Raw genomic sequence first — 21,344 nt, forward strand, 5'->3', positions numbered from 1 at the left:
AATTGTTCAATGAGCTCATGTGGTGGAGTGGTAGAGGTCTTCTTAACTAGAAGAGAGGTCATGAGTTCAACCTCTACTAACAACAAATTTTAAAATATTTTGAAAAAAAAAATAGAAAACCGGTTTCCGGTTCACGGTCCGACCGGCCGGTTCTACCGGTTCACGACGATTTATTGCAGTGGTGGTTTAAAGGGGTGAACCGGACAGGACTACCTACCGGTTCGCGGTCCGACCGGTCGAACCGGCCGGTCCGGTCCAATTTTTAAAACATTGGACTAGGGAGATTAAATATATAGTAGCAGTAATATCTATCCACAATTCCACATGCCAATTGACAAATGAAAACAAGGCACCTAACAAATGTATGTGGTACGGTGCACCTGTAAAGTAAGCTTAATAAACATCACCTTAATAGGCTGGAAATTTTCATGTATACACATGTTTTGTCCATATTAAGTTGTAATTACTCATCTGTCGAATCTAAATAATTCCGATTATATCCTAATATCGATTTAATTGGTTTAATTTTTATTTATTTTATTAGTTTAAGAGTACAACTTCCATACATAAATTCATTACTATGGGTGTAATAATTGCAACCTTTGCATTGCATAAATTCTTCTATTCAGTTTATCTTATGAAAAACAAAAAACGGACATAAATTTTCTTACTGTGCTGTGCTGTGCCATGCCAATGAATTACAAAAGTTCAACAAAAGAAATGAGGAATAAAAATAAAAGAAAGAAAGGAGAAACTAAGCGCACACTAACAAAGAAACAAGTAAATTGATGTCTAGAAGATAATGTGAACAGACGTTGTGAGGATCATAAACTAATCATTTCAGTCATCAATAATTGTGACTAAATTATTGTGATATACTACTATAATTACATATATGTATAGAGAGAGAGAGGGGTATATTCATTTCTGAACCTCTCTTATCAATACTAAATATCAGAAACTTTGTTACACATAATGGATAAAGTAAATCTAAGTTTTGGATATCAAAATTAATAATCAAATGTGCATTATAATACTCCATCCACTCCCTTCATTTTTCCATCTTGGGAAGTTTCTCTATAGTTGAGTCATTTTCATATATAGTACTCCATCTGTCCTAATTAAGTTGAGACAACTTTTTGGGCACGGAGATTAAGAAATTGTGTTGAAAAGTAGGAAAGATAAAAAAGAGAGTAAAGTAGATACTGAAATAAAATAAGAGTGATTGGATGTTTTGTTTTTTGTTAAAAAATGAAATGAATCAACTTAGTTGGGACATCTGAAAGAATAATACGACTCAACTTAATTGAAACGGAATGAGTAATAACAAACACGACTTTCAATAAAACGTAAATTTAGGAGGGAGTTTTTAATACTTCAAAATTAAGAACACTCTCAATTGTGAATCGATAATATTTTAATACTAGTAAAATTCACAACCTAACCATCTATGTAGTCTAGTTGTGATTTATAGTAATTATTTTGTCACCATTCACAACGCTATATTGTGAATTAAGTTGTGAATTTGATGGCAAATTAAAAGTTTTACTTTCTCTCCTATGATCCTACCCATTTGTAGCTCTTGAAATAGCAATTGAAATAAACACAATTAAGTACAAGTCAAAAGTGAAATTGATAGTGGAGTAGAAAATTAAAGTACAAATTTATTGTTTTATTCAAGCTTCATTGACAATCATGCAAATCAACATAATAATTCAGATGCTTTTGAACATTTCAAGGATAAAATTTACATACTACTTAATTGGTAGATTAAACCATTTGTTCTAGAAAAGATAACAAGAAATTAAAGAGGTCGACAGCTAGAGCCACCACCATTGTTTTCAAGGTCAAGGAATGTTTTCCTTTGGATATAATTAATTTATCTGGACTATCACGCACTAACATATACTATTTTATGTTATTAACTTTTGACAATTAATTTCAACAGCTATTCATTTTCATACACTATCTAGAATATAGTCGCCCATATTCAGATTGGGTATGACTTACATTTAGTAATGTTATAAATTAATCATTGATACGATCATACAATGACTGAAATATGAAATAATTAAATTGATTAAGGGCCTCGTATTTTCTCTACTTATGATTAAAATGAAATTGATAAAGTACAAGAAAGAAAGAGAAAAAAATAAGTAGAGTATAAAAGAGATTAAAAAAAGTAAAATATGAGAGAAAATAAAGATAATAAAATGGAAGAAACTTTTCATTTTTAATATGAGACTAGTTTTGATGGACGGATCGAATAAAAAGATGAGACTAGAGGTGGGTCGGTATGCGGTATGAAAAAATATCATACCGATATCATATTGAATTTTCGGTATACCACAATTCACTATAGTTAATTTTTGATATCGTTACCTTACCGTTATTGCAGTATACCAAATACAGTACGGTAACCGTTATACTTTAAATAAAACCTATTTTATACCCAAAATATTTATTAAGTATGATTTTGGAGGGTTTTTTCTTTTTAATTCTATTTTTGTATAAATATATTAAATACAATATTATAGTATGTAGTACTCCCTCCGTCTCCCAAAAGTGTGAACTATTTCCTTAGTAGTCCGTCCTTGAAAAGTTATGAATTTTCTAATTTTGGTATAGTTAAACAACGCACTACTCCTACACATCATTTTATTTGCAACTTCTACCATTAGTACTACATTACTAATGATGTGGAACTCACTCTCCACTAACACTACTTACACTAGCATTTATCTCTCTCTTACTTTACCTTACCAATTATACATTAAAACTCATGTCGAACCAAATATTCATACTCTTCAGGGACGGAAGGAGTATAATATTTCAATATATTCTGGTTTTCGGCATGTATCGAGGATTCGGTGTACCGCGGTATACCGATATACGGTACATACCAAAAATTCGGTATGCCATGGTATACCCTCGGTATAGGAAAATTGATATTTTATCATACCGAAATCTTTTGGTACAGTATTATACCATACCAAAAATTGCGGTATACCAAAAAATGGTATTTTTGGTACAGTAAGTAGTGCAGTATTTCAATATTTTTCCACATCCATAGATGAGACTATTATTTATGTACTGATGGAGTATATTTTTGTATAATCGGATATTAGGAACTATCTCTATATTGACTTGAAATGTAGAAATGAAACAGTGGGGAAATAAATACTTGATGTTCAAAAAGTGGATGCATAAAGGCAGCAATCATAGTTTATGTAAAGTAAAGGAAATTACAATAACACAAAGTGGTGTGTGATTCTACATTTGCTAAACCATTTGACCCGTTCCTTAACTCCCACATTTCAAAGTATACTTTTCGATAGGGTTATAAATAGTACAAATGCCCCTACAAGAGTGTGGAAATTAAAGATATACAAAAATAAAATATATTAATTATATGATAAATATAAATGCGCACACACACAATTAAATACTAGTAAAATAAAATTTCAAAAATATGAGATTGGATAGCTACGTATGATAAATCTTGAGTTGTTGAATAATTTAACATATAAGAAAGATTACAATAGAATATTTTCATATTAAAAATCTAGTTTAAGATATGTAAAAATTAAAATGGAATGTAAACACATTTTGATAAAAAAAAACAAAACAAACAAAACAAAACTAATGCATCTAAAGCGTCTATTATAATGTTTTTCCGCATCATAGCATTGTTATTTTGCAATATACGTGATGCATGAAAGGACAAGGTCGGAAGGACGTTATGACTTTAAAATTAGTTATTCTTAAAGTAGACTCCTTTTATATGCATATCAAACATACATTATAAGGTTAATTATAGTATTTGATTTTGTGTAGGTATTTATTTTATCAAAATCACCACTAAAGTGTCAATTCGGCTCTAAAAAGATGTATAAGAATAGACAATATTTATACACCAAGCCAATTTATCGAATTTTGGATTAGCTCTACTCAAGTTGAAAATTTATCAAAATTTTCAATATTAAGACGAAATGATATAAACAAATGAATTCCAAAGCCAAAAGAAGCCAACTCGAGAAGGCACGAATCAACAAGCAAATGTAGAAACTTCTTTCGACGTATAGTTACACATTAACATTACGGGATGTATTCATTTCCTTTTTGTATCTTCTGTTCTTTGTTCTTTTTAATCTCAGCCCCACGATTTTGTCATCCGACGGTTGGATTGGTGTCACGTGTCATTTAATAATGCAGATTTTCAGTTGAATAATGCACACCGACTAATAATGCACCATTATAAGGTAATAATGCAGATTTTCAGTTGAATAATGCACACCGACTAATAATGCACTATTATAGTGTAATAATGCAGATTATCTGGACCGTTGATGAATGAGATCTAACGACCCATATTAAGAAGAATAAAGGATCTAAGGGATGAATAGGAGAATAACGCTCTCCTTAACATTACTAGGTTAGAAATATATAAAGTGGATAGAAATTAATCGCACCATCTCTGACTTTAATGTTAACTACAAAGTAGTGATTTTTTCTTCTGCTGTTCACATGCCTTTTTTGCTAGTGCAATTATAATAATAGTTGCCTTTGAAACTACTAACAAAAAGAGCACTTCAATCTGCAAGTTTTCTTCTCCAGGTTATTTCTTCCTCACTTGAAACTAAAAAGTTTAATCAGCTAGTATCTAGGCGATTAGTATATAGTCTTAGTGACTTTTCCATAAAATTAATTAAGAAAATTCAACCCAATAACTAGCAGATAAAATAATTTTTTTCACTAAAATTTTTATTAACCTGTGAGGGGTTAAATTTTTAGAGAGAGGTGGGAAGAAAGAAGGAAAGAAAATGATCAAATGATAGAGGTTGCTCTGAACTTATTCAAACTTCCTACAAAATTTGACAGGCTGTTCCTCAACATATATTTATTGCATAGAATAGACAAATGGGTAAGAAATCAAAATTTAGGAGCAGAAAAGTTTACAGCTAAATAAAGTTATGACTGAGTTTGGAGGTCAAGGTAAATGAAAGTGCAAATTACAACACAAGACGCTTCTTTCCCAAAGTCATAAGTAGAAACTACAATAAAAAAGCCAAGAGATGCTACTTGAGCTCAACTATCCATCCCATTGTATCCTCAGCCAGCCCCATCTGCAGGCTCGTCAGCGCCGAATACAGCTGCTGCGACACACGCCCCACTCCTCCGTAAGTCACCCTGCATTCACCAAACAATGCGGTTTTACATTTCCCTTCTCATCCTTTTTCCTCCCAACGTACTAATATTAGTTTTGATCACTGTAACAAAGTTGATACCTTTTATTGAGATAGGTTATGCTGCCTACAGGTGAAACAACAACTGCAGTTCCCGTGCAGAAAACTTCATCAGCTTCAAGCAAATCGTCCACTGTCACATGATGTTCCTCAACCTGAGTACCATAAAAATATAAGTTACAGTGAGTACGCTCTTTACTTGGTCGATCTCCATGATGCAAACTATAACTCGATTAGTCATAATGACAAACTTGAGAACCAGTAAAAGTACCTGGAATCCTTGACTAATAGCAACATCGAGTAAGCTCTTCCTGGTGATGCCAGGTAGGATGGTGCCTTTTATCGCAGGAGTGGATATCACATTACCCTAGGATTTAAATATTCAATTTTAGAACAGATTTTAAGTTTTCATGGATGAGGAACGAACAAGAGGGCGGATAGAAAAAAACAATAACAAGAATATCACAACAGAAAGTTCTATATGAGAAATTAGCTTCAGAGGGACCCAATGATCCAGTTTATATACAGCTCAGCATTCAACATAGACATGAACCTCAAATGAAATTTACCACCACATAAATATCTGAATAGACAACTAACCATATCGTAACAAATAAAACGGCTTACCTTGGATCATATAATCAAGTTAAGATAAGTTACATGGAAAGAAGTCAAACTCAAGTTATTTGTCTAACCCTCATGCTAAAATGTGTATTATTACGTTCCAGTAAGGCAGTACCAAATTCAACATTGTATAGAAGACGGAAAAAGATTGTTTCAGCTGTGAACACATAGCATATCAATTACTCTATTAAGAGTCTCCTACTCCTAACGTGAAGATTCTGTCCAATTCACCAAAGTAACACACAATTCCGGCGCCTTTGTCGACGAAGGTCGGCGGCTAACTTCCGTTCTGGCGCGAAGATCGTTCTTCGTCGGCAGAGATTAGGGTTTCAAGAGTATTACGCAAGATAGTTGGGCAAATAATTCTTCTTCGATAAAAAAGACGGAACAATGAATAGCCCCTTTTATAATCTACGGACCCTAGGGTTGGTTCGACCTATCCTAATCATCGGGAAAGAACCAACAAAGAAAACCCGACGGAAATAATCGAAAATAAAATAAATTCCATAATTACTCAAAAATACTAAAAATAAATAAATAACCACAAAAAAGACTCTAACTAACTAAGGAGTCGGTTGGGAGGCTTCAACCGATCTCTCGGCCTCAACTTCCTTCCCTCCGGAGCTGCGCTCACCGAAGCCTGTGTATCTCCCTCCGTATCCTCCTCATCCTCGGCTGGCTCTACCGCCGTCTGCTCGCCAGCCGCCTCCTCCGCTACGTCCTCCGTCGTCGGCGGGGCGGGTGCATTCGTAACAACTCCCCCCCCCCTAGCGACGCCCTTGTCCTCAAGGGTAAGATCTGGAAATCGCTTGCGGATATCCGCCAATGATTCCCACGAGGGTGAATCCGTTCCGTCCGACCAACGCACCAAGACGTGCTCCGCCGCCTCACCGTCATGCCAACCTGCTGATGAGCCTCCAACACTTCTCTGATCCGCTGGGGTAGTTCAGATGGAAAACATAGCGCGACGGATAACAACTCTCCCGTCTCCGGTTCTGATTCTAAAGGCACAATTTCATAGAATTCGTGTGACGGAGAGTGGGCTGCCAGCAGCATCAACGAGTTCAAGGACAGCTGTTGCGGTCCCGGCCTATCCCCCTTCAACACGATCGACTTCTCTCCCTGCCGGAACTCCAAGGTTTTCCCAACAAAATCCGCCGAGATCTTGCCAAGTGATTCGAGCCAGTCCATCCCCAGAATCACATCCGCCCCTTGCACTTCTAGAATGTGCAAATCCACCACAAACTGAACACCCTGCATAGTCAACTTCGTGCGATGAGACACGTGTGCGCATAATAACGAGGCCCCGTTTCCTACATATACCCGAAAAGGTCGAATATGCGTCAAAGCGAGCTGGAGGCGCTCCGCAATCCGCGGGTGTAGGAAGTCGTGGGTGCTCCCTGTATCAATAAGTACGCCCACCTCCGTGACGCCAATATTTCCCGTCACCAGAAACGGCCTAGACCGGCTGTTCCCGTTCAAAGAATGCAGGTGAGATAGGTCCGCCGTGATAACATGATCATTATGCAATTGACACTCGGTCTCCGGTTGTGTATCCTCTTCGTCCTCCTCCCCGACATAGCACAACAATTTCACCGCACACACATGTCCAGGGGCATATTTCTCGGGACAATGCCAACACAACCCCTTTCTTGATCTCTCCGATTTCTCCGCCAGCGATACTCTGATTGGGGCGACCCGCGACGTGGGCGATGGTCCCCCAGTCTGTGGTGGGGCGGAGCAGCTAGGCGACGTTCCCGCAGGGAGCCGGGGTTCCCGGTTCGGCCACTGCCGCTTCTGAAGTGCCGCGGTCTGCTGTGCCCGGTGCTCCTGACGCGCTCCTAACCGCAGCGCCAGCGCCATTGCCTCGGCTAATGATGGTGGTTGCTGCAACTCCACCGTCTCCTGGAGCGGTTGTTTAAGACCCTCAATAAAGATCGGGATCAATGCCTCATTTGAAAGACCCTGGACCCTTTCCAAATACTTCTCAAAGGTGTTGTGGTATTCTGCAACAGAGCCCGTTTGTACCAATTTAGCAAGGGGACCCGTATAATTCTTGAAACTCTGAGGGTCAAATCGGTGGCGTACGTCCTCCAAAAATTCGGGCCACGTGACGTAGGGATTGTTCTTCTGATAGTTAAAAATCCATTCTGCTGCCGGAGGTTCGAATAACATAACTGTGTAATGCAACCTGTCTTCCTCGGGCATAAGTTTGTGATTAAAGTAATATTCCACGCGTGAAATCCAATTTGTCACGTTTGATCCGTCGAAGTGTGGCGCCCGCATAGACACCCCTGTATTATCATCTCCCCCCTGTCGACACATAGCTTGCTCCCGATGCCGAGGGCTGTCCCAGGCCGTCGGGCGGCGGGAAGGAGGACCCCCTCTCGGCCGCGGGGTGCGGTAGATCCCAACTGGTCGGGCGCCGCGGCCTAGGTCCGCACGGCACACCCTCCTCTCGGCGATATGAATCGCATCCTCTCTGTAAATCCCGTCTACCACCTCGTGGTGGCCGTCCTCCGCGATTACCGAAATGATTTCTAGGGTTAGAACCCTTCGGTAGTGTATACGAATTGCGGTGTAAACGGTACTCCCGATAGTCGGAATCATAATCCTCGGCCGAGAATTCGTCGTCCTACATGGGAGGACCCTCCATATCATCCATCCGACGATCAGAATTATCCATACGCATCTCCAATTGATCGAAACGAGACATAATTCGCTCAAAGCCACGCATGATAGGGTCGACGCCCCCCCTAGGGGTCCCTCCCCGTCACGAATAACATCGCGCGCCTGTTGCCGCGGGTGGCCAGCGGGCTCCCGAATCACAACCCCAGATTGGCGGCGCGAAGTTTCCGTCCCCAATTCCGTCGCGTTGCCTCCTGTAGCGGCGGTCGAGACGGGCTGTTGACGTCCAACAAATCCATGAGTACAGGATGAAAGCACCACTTGTTAAGAGTCTCCTACTCCTAACGTGAAGATTCTATCCAATTCACCAAAGTAACACACAATTCCGGCGCCTTCGTCGACGAAGGTCGGCGGCTAACTTCCGTTCTGGCGCGAAGATCGTTCTTCGTCTGCAGAGATTAGGGTTTCAAGAGTATTACGCAAGATAGTTGGGCAAATAATTCTTCTTTGATAAAAAAGACGGAACAATGAATAGCCCCTTTTATAATCTACAGACCCTAGGGTTGGTTCGACCTATCCTAATCATCGGGAAAGAACCAACAAAGAAAACCCGACGGAAATAATCGAAAATAAAATAAATTCCATAATTACTCAAAAATACCAAAAATAAATAAATAACCACAAAAAAGACTCTAACTAACTAAGGAGTCGGTTGGGAGGCTTCAACCGATCTCTCGGCCTCAACTTCCTTCCCTCCGGAGCTGCGCTCACCGGAGCCTGTGTATCTCCCTCCGTATCCTCCTCATCCTCGGTTGGCTCTACCACCGTCTGCTCGCCAGCCGCCTCCTCCACTACGTTCTCCGTCGTCGGCAGGGCGGGTGCATTCGTAACATACTCCCTCCATCCAAACATAATACGCTTATTTTTCCATTTTCGGTTGTCACTACTTAATAAACCCCTTACACTTAACAATATTAAACAATATTCATATGCGGACCCATCTTTCACTATCCAATTCCACTCATTAGACATTTATGTTGGGAAGGAAATGGTATTACAGAAGGAGATCCACGCAAATAGAAGTTAAGAAAAACTACGGTTAAAACTGCCCAAAAAACCAAAATTATAAAAATCACCATATCATTGACCCAGTAAGGGAATTGATGAAACACACTGAAATCATGTTGGTGATGAGAAGATGCCATACCTTTACAACAAACACATTGCACGAGGAGACTTCCTCCAAATATTTTTTGTGAGTACTATCTAAATACAGTACATCAGAAAACCCTTTTGCTTTAGCAGCACTCTGCGCCTGTAGAACCTAGAAGTGATAGTCCAGAAGGTGTAAATGGTCATCAACATGAGGTAGAAATCAAAATCAGGATACAGAATGGTATTTACATAAGACCATAAGTTAGTAATCGATAAGATAATAGGGTCACTAAGCAGGAAGAAGCTAAACTACAGTAAGCAAGAGAATATCTTGACCGCAGTTAGACAGTAACGACAAAGCACCAAAGTCGACAAGTCATAACTTGATTTGGCATGTTTGAAGTTTCAAATCAGGAGAAAGCTCTATGAATTTACTTAACTAGCGATAAGGCTGTAAGCAAGAAGTAAATTGTTAAAGATGGAAAGAGACAAACATAGAGGAAGTCTTGCAATGAACATAAAAAATTATAAAAGGAGAAATAAAACCTGCATAACACAGTAGTTAACATCAACATAAGAATCACTTACTGCAGCATAGTTTCCAATGGTCTTTACTCCTCCGGTACCACCAGGTGTTGCACGATGCATTTCTGTCTCCACAATTAAATTTATTGGTGCCAATCCTTCCTGTATCATAGAACAAGGAATGAATGTGAAATATAATATTGTTCCAGAAATAAAAATTTGTAAAGGGGATATCTACAGCAAGAGTAGCTTAGAGATGTTAGAATTTACAGCTTATAAAATAATACCTTGATGTGCAAAGCCCATTAAATAAATTAAAAAAAACAAGAACACCCAAATCATACATAAACAGGACAAGTGAAAGTTAGAATCAGATTCCTTCATGTGCAAAAGGTAACATGAGCATATATTGAACTTGTGGCACGGGCATGTAAAGGAAACTCAAACTACCTTGAAATAGTTGCCCACTGGTGAAACATAAACCAAAAAGGTGTACTCAGGAGCCGGTGCAAGACCTAGAACAGCTCCGCTTCCCATAAGCAATGGTCTTATATATAAAGAACCCTTTCCTGGTGGAGGAATCTGAAATCGGCAACAAATAGAGGAATAAGCTATTAATGTTTCATTACAATTGCATAACTAACTACAAGTTCTCAAACTCAAATAAAAACATTACCCATCTTTCATTTGCTAAAACAGTGGCTTTTACAGCCTCCAAGAACTGATCAACAGTAGGAGCAGGCATGCACATGCGCACGGCGCCCTCTTTAAGCCGCATCGCATTTTCCTCAGGACGGAATAGTAAAATATTACCATCATGTTTCCTGTAAGCTTTTAGGCCTTCAAACAATCCCTACAAATTTGGCAGACAAATTCAAATTCAAATCCAAGCAAGTTGTTACATATCAATCAAAAAACGGCACATAAAACAACTAACCTGGCCGTAATTCAAAATACCAGCAGACGGGCTCAACTCAAGGTTTCCAAATCTCTGCAATTCACCATTAGAAAATGCTTCACCTTGGGAGCACTTCATCATATACATATAATCAGTGGGCACCAATCCGAAACCGAGATTGTCCCAGTCAATGTCAGCTGATTCCAATGCAACATCACTGCCAAAATCAAAGAACCCCAAATCCTAGTGTCAGAACTGAAGCAAAACCTAAAATTGCTACCAATTGTAGAAAAGTAAGAGAATAATTCCTAGAATCAGAACCGAATCGAGAACAAAAAAGTCAAAAATCGAATAATACGACACTTGATTTATTTCCACATTAGCAAAACCTGGCGGGCGACGCCACACGAAGCGAATTGGCATTGTTGTTACTGAGAGGAACGATACGCGATTGCTTCAGCAGCAGCACAGAATCATGATCAATACGATAAGCAATACAGAAATAAGCAGGTGATTAATAAGACGAATAGCAATGATTGCAGAGACGAAAAAGGGGGAAATTGAAACGTACAGAGAATGCAGCAGCTGTCGGGAGGGGAAGAAGGTGGGGAGAGAGAGATTTCTTGTCGGTGAGAGGGGGGAGGAGCTGGATAGCGCTGCGGGCGGGGCCGAGAAGGAGGGTGGGATTGGGGTGTAGGCCAGCAAAAACAGCGCCGCTCTCCATTGTTTCACTCAAACCTCAAATTTCAGGTTGCTCTGTTTTGACCGACTGCTCACTTCCAAACAACAAATGCGTGTATCACTTTGCAATGCTGCTAAAATCTTTTGCTCTAAATAATTACGGTTGGTTGACTATAAATTCATTTTTATTAACGAATATTTAGAAAGTTAATAAAACTCTAATCATTCTCATCTCTATTATCATCCAAAAATATGGGAGTTTTTAAAATGTGTAAAAATGAAGGGACAGTCTTGTGTAATTTAAATATATGTGAATAACAATTAACAAAGCTGTTCTAAAAATGAAAATGTTTGTATTATAGTACAACAAACACTAAAAAAAGTTCGACTAAGGAATATATATATATATATCTTAATTTATGATGCGTGTCTATTTTTTTTAAAAATAATATTAATAATTTCTCATTTTACTTTTCGTCGACTACAATTCCCAATTTCTTGGATGGATATCATGTAATTGCGTTTTAATCTTTTATCATTGCCCATGTGAGGCTATATTTCACTAATAAAATTACGTTAAAATATTGGGTAGGTATGAGGCCATAGTATTTGACTGATTAAATTACGTTAAAAAATTGGGTAGGTATGAGTTTCTATAAATTTTGAATATTTATAAATTTTGGGCAACATTTTAAATAATTAGAAGTTTCGGGTGGTAATTGTAAAATGTTACATAACGTTTCTATAAATTTACTTTTGTAATTGCTCAAGAATGCAAATTGATCACAATAATGAAATCACAGGATGACTCCCTAATGTAAATGCCATTAAAAAAATAATATATATATATATGGGAGCATTATTCTCCTTTTCACCTCTTAGATTCTTTTTTCTTCTTAATATTACCCGTTAGATCTAGGGCATCGACGGATCATATTGTTTCTATAAATCTAATTCCGTGTTGCATTATAGAAGGTGGCTATATGCATTACAAGGGTAATATAGACATTTGATCGAATATGAACCGCCATATTTTGGTATCAGCGAATTTCACGGGACTTGAAACAATCCTACTCTTCTTCTTTCCCCATTCATTACGCACACAACCCAAACCATTCCCTCCACTCTCTCCACTACCGAAAACCCTAGATCTCTCCCTCCCCATTGCCGCGTCTGAAGATTCAGCAGCAGTGGACCAAAATATCGGAGAAAATTAGCTACCAGCGTTAACATCTGCGCATAAACACAGACTCCTTTCTAATAGGTATGTTTCAACAGTGATGTAGGCATCCTTTTTTTCGTGATTTTGCAGACCCATATTGTTAAAATCGAAACTTTAAATATGACGAGGCGCATAAAGGAGTGAAATAAGTTGTTCTTTGTTTATGGTTTTCTCTTAATGTTTAGTGATTTTGGGTTCGGTTAAATAGACATGAATTCCGGTTTCATGATATGTTTTTGTGGTTTCAGCCAGATCGAAAATGACTAAGAGGGGACGACCGCTTCCTCAAGTATCAGAGGCTGCAGGTAAAATTTTCATCGAACTGATTCAAGGCAATATCTTTTTTGTAGATTGTGTGAAAGGGTATTAGCAACCCTTTTAATCCGCATTATCCATTTTGTGTGGTGTGGTGACTACACACATGAAAGATTTCATAAGTTCAGATGTATTCAATGCATTGTGGAATTATAATCATGCATTTTTTGTAGTAATTCTGCATTATATGAGTTGTATTAGTTATAAAGTGTATTATATTTTGTTTATATGGAGCAAAATTTATATAGTCTATGCATTATTGTCTGCATTATATGCGTATAATTATTTATATAGTTTAATACATTTTGTGTATAACACATGTACATTTTCATTTTGAGACAATGCATTATCAGTTCATATGTGAATATTTTAGTAAAGGCTATACATTATGGAACATAATTTATGCATTATGTTTACTAAAATATGCATTAGATACGGTATTGGATGTGTAATATATGGACAGTCAGGATGAGGTGTTTTTATTATGTTGTGTGGGCAATGCATTGTGAAACTGTAATAGTGCATTTTTTTTAGTATTGTCTGCATTATATGAGTGGTATTATGTACTCCCTCCGTCCCGCACTACTTGCACTTATTTCCTTTCTGGGCGTCCCAAGTTATTTGCATTATTTCCATTTTTAGTAACAATTTATACCTACAGCCGTAATTGTTGACTTTGTCTATCACTCATTCCTTAATCTCCGTGCCCAAAAGGAAAGGTGCGAGTAGTGCGGGACGGAAGGAGTATATAGTTTAATACATTATGTGTGTACCAAATGTGCATTTTTATGTTTAAACAATGCATTCTCAGTAATATTTAATGCATTATGAGGCTGTGTTATGCATTAATTCATATGATATGATAGATTACTTTGTTTGCATTAATATGTAAACATTAATATGTAAAGATCTTTAAACATAATGTAGTCTACTTTATTGAAAATGTTATGATAGATTACTGTGATTGTTCAATTTCAGAGAAGCGATTAAGATCAGAAATCGACAATGTCGTAGATGATGTTATTCCGGTTGCAGTATATTATGCGTTATGAAAAATATTATGTATATGGGTTAATCAACTCAGAGAAGATTACATATGTGCATTATTTGGTTAAGGCATTGCATTATGTAGCAGGTTATTGTCATTATTTGGAGTATATTAGGCATTATGAGATGTATTTTGTATATTGGTTAATCAACTCAGTGAAGATTACATATGTGTATTAGTTGGTTTAGGCAGTGCATTATGTAGCAGGTTATTGTCATTATTTGGATTATATTAGGCATTACGAGATGTATTCTGTATATTAGGCATTATGAGATATATTGTGCATTTTGAGTGGTAATCTTTATATGTTTTAATAAACTTAGCGTGTAATACATGTGCATTTTTTGGTTTAGAGATTGAATTATGTACCATGATATTTACATTATGTGAAGTATATTGTGCAATATCAAAGGTAAGTTGTATCTGTTATTACATCAGAGGTAGTGTGTGTACTTGATTAAATTTATAATTATGTAATGTTGTGTGCATTATGTACTTTGTCTTACGCATTATGGGTCAAGTTTATGTGCATTATTTGATATGACTTAAGCATTATTTGTTTTGAAATATGCATTAATCCTTATGAAGCTCATATCTTGTTGTCTTTTGGTTTAGTGATAATTTTCTGATGTGTTATGTTGTTTGGTCCATATCAGAGAAGCAGCTTAGAGTCAACATAGACGATGCCCTCGACGACGTTATTCTCGTTGCTCTGGCAAAAAAATTCAGCGATAGGTTGGCCAAGATAGGCCCTAGTACGTCTGGAAATAGGGGGAGCCGAAACACCAACAAGGGATAACGGATCGGTTGTTTACTTAACTGCTTGAAGCAGTTGAATCCACGACAGAAAAGGGATAACAGATCTGTTGTTTATTTTTTTTAGTTAATTTGTAATTTGGAGATTAGCCAACACTTTGCATATTTATGTTCTGTGATACATTGTTTGTCAAAAGTGGATGAAGCTAAGGGTTATTGACATGTGCATTATTTCATTTAAACCTTTCACTATTCATCGAGAAATTATCAATATTCAGCAATATACAATGTGCATTACTTTTTTAAAGTTGTGCATTATGTGTTATTAAATTGTCATTATGTGCAATATACTATGCATTTTTAGAATTATGGTGTATATGAGTGAATTGGTTTGATATAAATTATCACGCGTGTGTATTATTGTTTCTTAAGTAGCCGATTAAAGTACTTAACTACCACTGTGATCATCATATATGTGCATTTTTTGATTAAAACGTTACATTATTTATCGAGAAAGTGTCATTATTTTGATTGTTGTAGGGAATACGAACTATCAACGGGCTGATGAGTACTTCAATGAGTTAACCTCACAGTTATTAGAGTAATTCAGTGTTATATAATCTAATAACGAACAAAAAATTTCGGTGCATTATTCGTATCAGTTAAAACGTTATTATTATTGAGGGTGTACTACACCCTAACCCCTAGACTTATTAAACCCTTAGGGGTAACAAGAAACGTGTGGAAAACATCGAAACACGGCACATCTTATTCGTATACATTGCAGTTCACATATGGTGCATTATATAGTCAATAAAATCCATTATTCGTTCACATTAGGTGCATTGATTGTATCAGTTCGTATCCATTCGATGCATTATTCGTATCCGTTTAAACGTTGTTATTAATGAGTACGTACTGTACCCTAGCCCCTAGGCTTATTAAACCCTAAGGGGAAACAAGAAACGTGTGCCAAACATCGAAACACGACACATCTTATTCGTATACATTGCAGTTCACATATGGTGCATTATATAGTCCACAATATCCATTATTCGTTTCCATTCCGTGCATTATTCGTTTCTGTTTAAACATTGTTATTAATGAGTACGTACTATACCCTAGCCCCTAGGCTTATTAAACACTTAGGGGAAACAAGAAACGTGTGTCAATCATCGAAACACGACACATCTTAATCGTATACATTGCAGTTCACATATGGTGCATTATTCGTATCCGTTTAAACGTTGTTATTAATGAGTACGTACTATACCCTAGCCCCTAGGCTTATTAAACCCTAAGGGGAAACAAGAAACGTGTGCCAAATATCGAAACACGACACATCTTATTCGTTTACATTGCAGTTCACATATGGTGCATTATATAGTCCACAATATCCATTATTCGTTTCCATTCCATGCATTATTCGTTTCTGTTTAAACATTGTTATTAATGAGTACGTACTATACCCTAGCCCCTTGGCTTATTAAACGCTTAGGGGAAACAAGAAACGTGTGTCAATCATCGAAACACGACACATCTTAATCGTATACATTGCAGTTCACATATGGTGCATTATATAGCCAATAATATCCATTATTCGTTCACATTCGGTGCATTATTCGTATCGGTTTAAACATTGTTATAGAATCCAATAACGAACAAAAAATTATGTGCATTATTCGTATCAGTTAAAACGTTATTAGTATTGAGTGCGTACTACACCCTAACCCCTAGACTTATTAAACCCTTATGGGCAACAAGAAACGTGTGACAAACATCGAAACACGGCACATCTTATTCGTATACATTGCAGTTCACATATGGTGCATTATATAGTCAATAAAATCCATTATTCGTTCACATTAGGTGCATTATTCGTATCAGTTCGTTTCCATAAGGTGCATTATTCGTATCCGTTTAAACGTTGTTATTAATGAGTACGTACTATACCCTAGCCCCTAGGCTTATTAAACCCTAAGGGGAAACAAGAAACGTGTGCCAAACATCGAAACACAACACATCTTATTCGTATACATTGCAGTTCACATATGGTGCATTATATAGTCCACAATATCCATTATTCGTTTCCATTTCGTGCATTATTCGTTTCTGTTTAAACATTGTTATAGAATCCAATAACGAACAAAAAATTATGTGCATTATTCGTATCAGTTAAAACGTTGTTAGTATTTAGTGCGTACTACACCCTAACCCCTAGACTTATTAAACCCTTAGGGGTAACAAGAAACGTGTGGCAAACAGCGAAACACGTCACATCTTATTCGTATACATTGCAGTTCACATATGGTGCATTATATAGTCAATAAAATCCATTATTCGTTCACATTAGGTGCATTATTCGTATCAGTCTGTTTCCATATGGTGCATTATTCGTATCCGTTTAAACGTTGTTATTAATGAGTACGTACTATACCCTAGCCCCTAGGCTTATTAAACCCTAAGGGGAAATAAGAAACGTGTGTCAAACATCGAAACACGACACATCTTATTCGTATACATTGCAGTTCACATATGGTGCATTATATAGTCCATAATATCCATTATTCGTTTCCATTCCGTGCATTATTCGTTTCTGTTTAAACATTGTTATTAATGAGTACGTACTATACCCTAGCCCCTAGGCTTATTAAACCCTAAGGGGAAACAAGAAACGTGTGCCAAACATCGAAACACGGCAAATCTTATTCGTATACATTGCAGTTCACATATGGTGCATTATATAGCCAATAATATCCAATATTCGTTAACATTCAGAGCATTATATACCCTATACATTGCAGCCCACGTATTATGCATTATATAGTCAGAAAATTTCTTTATACTTCAACATTTTGTGCATTAAATGTATCGTTTAAAACATACAAGCCGAGAGCTAAACCATGAACGAATGTTTCATATTCACAGGCCATGACAAGAACCCTAACGGAAAACAATTGAAACCTGGCCAAATTTATTTCCCGTTAATAATACAATGTAACCCAAATGTAACTGTCGATTAGAGCATCTCCAGTGGTTCTGGACATGCAATAGCCCTCTCATAACCTTGCCACTGCCACAACATCAGCACTAAAATCCTCCTGCCACATCATCTGGACATGCAACTGGACATGCAATAGCCCTCTCATAGCCTATCCACATCACTAATAACAATTATATAATTTAATTTACAATCGTAGCAACATACGGAATTTAATTTACGAGACAAATACATGAAAATTGAATAATACTATTAAAATTTTAAAAAGTACAATAATTTTTAAAAAAGTACATTAATTTAAAAAAAATACAAAAATTAAAAAGTACAATAACAAAATTTACATAAAAAATCACTCCTCGCCGCCGTCCTCGCCCAGCCCTTCGTCGTATGTATAGTGTTTCGAAAAATTAAAAATCTGACGCCGATCCGGGGCCTACAATGGCGTCGTGAGGATCGGCGTGAGAATCGGCGTCAGTCCAAGAATCGGCGTGGGCACGCCGATTTTGACGCCGATTTCGCCGACGCCGGCTGCAATGGTTCGGCGTCAGCACCGACGTCCGCGAAAAATCGGCGTGCCGGTGCCGACGCCGCCATTGGAGATGCTCTTATAGTTTGATTATGGTATTGTTAAATCATTCAATTTAATAATTTATGAGGAGTTTTCAATTTATGCATTTCTTGACTTTTCAAATCTATGACTATACTTTATAGAAACAAATATACGTTTTCTACTATACTTTATAGGAACAAAAATACGTTTTCTATACTTTTATTGGTAGAAACAAAAAATACGTTTTCTAGCTAATCAATAATGATAAAATGAATATTAAATTGAAAAGTCAAGAAACGCATAAATTTGAAAAGTCATATATTATTGGTAGCCTTTAGTTTTTGTCTATAAATATATGTTCTTTTATTGTGGAATTATCTTTTCAGTGCAAACATTAGATCAATTTTAAAAATTACTTCCTCAAAGGATTCAACTCCCTGCAACGGTTATTGGAGACGGATGAGGTGGAGATATAGTCATGTGTAAGGTGAAGAGCCGAAGAAGTGAGTAAGAAGCTGTGGAGAGAGGATTGTGTAAGAGAAGGTGAGAAGAGAATAGCACTTTTAAATCTTATTTTGAGGATCATTCTCGGTTTGAGTTTTTCAGTTCATATTTAAGTTTTTTCTTAATGTTAGTTTGTTTTATTTTTTGTTAATTTTGTTTTAATATTTTCCATCTTAGCCATAATAGTTATTTTTTCTCAAATAAAGAAATCAGAGATGCTGACTATTTATTTTCATAGGTTTCATGCAAAGAAAACTCTCAAAGTCAACGAAATGGTGAAAGGGAGAAAAGAAGACGAAGAACATAAAATACCATATTTTTTTGCGCGAATACATAACTCATCAATTTGGAGATTAACGTGATAAATAAGACTGGAGTAAAGAGTCAACGGTAGTTTCCGATAGAAATAAGCATGGAGAGAAGTAATTTTAAGGTTGTGTGTTTTGTTGGGCTTTTGTTTTGTTATTTTATTTTCTTTATTTTGCTATTCTTATTATTGTACTTTTAAGGTTGTTTACAAATATGAGTGATTTTTTTCATAACTTACGAATTATGGTTTTATTTACAAATGTTAAAGTTTTATTAATATTTATATGTGCATGCTTTTTATTTGTTTTGTAGTTCCATCATTTTATTTTTTTAGACGATACCATTGTCCCCGAAATATTTTATTTGTATACTCCATTAAATATTTTATTAGATTTATATAATCTTAGTATATACTCTTACAGTTTATTTAATCTTTTTTAATGATATTACAACTTATTTTATTTTATTTATTCATTATCAAAATAATAATAATAATAATGAAATATTCTAAGTCGCGCATATAGCGCGTGGGTTAACACTAGTTACATTAAAAATTACTTCCTCAAAGGATTCAACTCCCTGCAACGGTTATTGGAGACGAATGAGGTGGAGATATAGTCATGTGTAAGGTGAAGAGCCGAAGAAGTGAGTAAGAAGCTGTGGAGAGAGGATTGTGTAAGAGAAGGTGAAAAGAGAATAGCACTTTTAAATCTTATTTTGAGGATCATTCTCAGTTTGAGTGTTTTAGTTCATATTTAAGTTTTTTCTTAATGTTAGTTTGTTTTATTTTTTGTTAATTTTGTTTTAATGTTTTCCATCTTAGCCATAATAGTTATTTTTCTCAAATAAAGAAATCAGAGATGCTGACTATTTATTTTCATAGGTTTCATGCAAAGAAAACTCTCAAAGTCAACGAAATGGTGAAAGGGAGCAAAGAAGACAAAGAACATAAAATACCACATTTTTTGCGCGAATACATAAATCATCAATTTGGAGATTAACGAGATAAATAAGACTGGGGTAAAGTGTCACGCCCGCATTTTCTAAGAGCATCTCCAATGGCGGACGTCCGGTCGGACATCCGCGACGGGCGACCGGGACGTCCGCCATTGTGGCGTGGCAAGCATGGAGAGAAGTAATTTTAAGGTTGTGTGTTTTGGTGGGCTTTTGTTTTGTTATTTTATTTTCTTTATTTTACTATTCTTATTATTGTACTTTTAAGGTTGTTTACAAATATGAGTAATTTATTCATAACTTACGAATTATAGTTTTATTTACAAATGTTAAAGTTTTATTAATATTTATATGTGCATGCTTTTTATTTGTTTTGTAGTTCCATCATTTTATTTTTTAGACAATACTATTGTCCCCGAAATATTTTATTTGTATACTCTATTAAATATTTTATTAGATTTATATAATCTTAGTATATACTCTTACATTTTATTTAATCTTTTGTAATGATATTGCAACTTATTTTATTTTATTTATTCATTATCAAAATAATAATAATAATAATGAAATATTCTAAGTCGCGCATATAACGCATGTGTTAACACTTTACACTAGTTACATTTAAAAAGGGTAGGTTTTTTTATCTTAAACAATAGCATATGCAACATTTGACTAATTAAATTAAATTAAATTAAATTAAAAATGTCAGTATTCTAATTATCATAATTTTAATTCATTTTTCTATAATATACGCGTCGTCCATTTACTAAGAGCAATTTTAACTCATCCAGTACTCATTCGGCCATTTTATAACACAAATATATTTTTGTTTATTGAATCAATTTCATTTCAGCCAATGATAGACTTACATATTATACATTCATAAGAAGAATCTTGTAAGAAAATTTGAAAACTAAAAGAATGAGCA

General features: G+C 36.1%; 1 protein-coding gene across 1 annotated transcript; it reads right to left on the minus strand.

Moving 5' to 3' along the window:
* Window positions 1-4,885: 4,885 nt before the first annotated feature.
* LOC121774995 (branched-chain amino acid aminotransferase 2, chloroplastic-like) lies at window positions 4,886-11,887 on the minus strand. Its single transcript, XM_042171925.1, has 10 exons — window positions 11,648-11,887; window positions 11,466-11,530; window positions 11,116-11,293; window positions 10,855-11,031; window positions 10,629-10,760; window positions 10,242-10,340; window positions 9,706-9,822; window positions 5,518-5,613; window positions 5,289-5,401; window positions 4,886-5,190 (listed from the first exon to the last, which is right to left on the minus strand). Exons 1-10 carry the CDS (start codon window positions 11,798-11,800, stop codon window positions 5,079-5,081), a joined length of 1,242 nt encoding a protein of 413 aa, XP_042027859.1. The 5' UTR covers window positions 11,801-11,887; the 3' UTR covers window positions 4,886-5,078.
* Window positions 11,888-21,344: the final 9,457 nt, after the last annotated feature.

The sequence above is a fragment of the Salvia splendens genome, chromosome 17 (genome assembly GCF_004379255.2).
Source record: "Salvia splendens isolate huo1 chromosome 17, SspV2, whole genome shotgun sequence".
NCBI classification, from domain to species: Eukaryota; Viridiplantae; Streptophyta; class Magnoliopsida; order Lamiales; family Lamiaceae; genus Salvia; species Salvia splendens.

Excerpts from the sequence above, each read along its gene's own strand:
- LOC121774995 (XM_042171925.1), bottom strand. The coding sequence starts at position 11,800 with ATGGAGAGCGGCGCTGTTTTTGCTGGCCTACACCCCAATCCCACCCTC. Across the intron at positions 5,614-9,705 it reads GCAATGTGTTTGTTGTAAAG|GGTAATGTGATATCCACTCC; the intron begins GTATGGCATCTT and ends TTTAAATCCTAG. Across the intron at positions 5,402-5,517 it reads CTATTAGTCAAGGATTCCAG|GTTGAGGAACATCATGTGAC; the intron begins GTACTTTTACTG and ends TATGGTACTCAG.